Source organism: Propithecus coquereli, unplaced genomic scaffold, assembly GCF_000956105.1.
Source record: "Propithecus coquereli isolate 6110/MARCELLA unplaced genomic scaffold, Pcoq_1.0 Scaffold1, whole genome shotgun sequence".
NCBI lineage: Eukaryota > Metazoa > Chordata > Mammalia > Primates > Indriidae > Propithecus > Propithecus coquereli.
In genome coordinates, this window is record NW_012133857.1 from 14,416,530 (window position 1) to 14,417,782 (window position 1,253).

The 1,253-nt window shown below is 53.6% G+C and overlaps 1 protein-coding gene across 1 annotated transcript; it reads right to left on the reverse strand.

The window, feature by feature from the left end:
• On the reverse strand, window positions 1–654 carry IQCF6 (IQ motif containing F6). The gene is made up of 2 exons (XM_012639785.1): window positions 640–654; window positions 1–426 (listed from the first exon to the last, which is right to left on the reverse strand). The coding sequence occupies exons 1-2, from the start codon at window positions 652–654 to the stop codon at window positions 58–60; spliced, it is 384 nt and encodes a 127-aa protein (XP_012495239.1). The 3' UTR covers window positions 1–57.
• Between the last annotated feature and the right edge of the window lie 599 nt (window positions 655–1,253).

Genomic DNA, 1,253 nt, shown 5'->3' on the forward strand with positions numbered 1-1,253 from the left:
TGGTCAGTAAGTACTTTATTGGGAGAGAGATCCAGTCTCCTTGGCTCTGCCAGCGCCCTAGGCCATGAGGATTTCGATGTCGAGCTCCAGCCGGCTGGCTCTGACCTCATAGCGGCCCCGGATCAGGCCTCGGGTTTGGCTGGCATGCCAGCGCCAGTGAGACTGGATGATGCAGGCCGCTTGGCGTGCCTGGAGGAACCGTCTGCGGGCCTGCCACATTCGAACCTGTGCCTGCACCTTCACCACCGCCCACTCCTGGCAGGTGTAGAGTCTTAGTGCCAGGCGCCGTCTCTGCTCCAACATCTTGGCCTGCATCGACCTCCACCAGCACTGGATGACCCAGGCCCTGAGTGCTGCGTGCAGTAACGTCCGGCGCACCAGGTTGCCACGCCACCATGACTGAATCTTTATGGCTGCCTTCTCTAACTGATTGGGGGAAAGGAAGAAGACGCAGATGCTCAGTGGTGCACCCTGACATTCCTATCCCCACCTGTAGTCTTGGGAGGAAAGGGGACCTGGCCCAGGTGGCCCTGCCCTCTTGTGTCTTTGCCTTGTCTATCTTATTTCCAATTCCCCAGTCACCTTTAGACACTGCCCCTTATCCGTTGGACAGGTCCCTCCTGTAAGGGCCATACTCACATTTTGTGTGGCCATAGTCCTGGGCTGTAGAGTCCACTCATCTGTCATTTAGGCCACCCTAGTCTTTAGCCCCGCCCCCAACTGTTAGTCACACCTCATCATTGGACTCCGCCCACCTGCACACAAGCCTCCACCTCATCAGGTCCTGTCTGCCTGCATTTTAACCATGTTCCTCTCTCTTCCCTTGCTTGCATCTCCTTCTGGACAGACCAGTCACTTCATGCATTGATTTCCACCATTTGAGGGGCCTACCATTATCTTTGGCCTTCGGTCTATTTCTCAGACCCAGTGGCATTTCTGTTCCTCCTGAAGGCAGTGTAGAGATTCACACAACTTACCTCCAAGTAAAGGGTTTTACTTTAAGGCTACTCATAGCCCACGTGGATTTCCTGAAGCTTAAGTGTTAGGGCTCCTGGCAGGGGCCCGAGCAACGTGTTCACAGAATGGTATGTTTTTGAGTAAAATTTGTGAAAGCAAGATGCTTCAGCTGCAATTGGAAAGGACTTTTTGTCTCTTTTTCCTCTGACTCCCTCTGTCACTGTCCTGTTGAGTGGTGTGGAATGGCAGTCTCTTCCAGGATGTGACTAAGAGAACACTGAGTGGGGATAGACTTA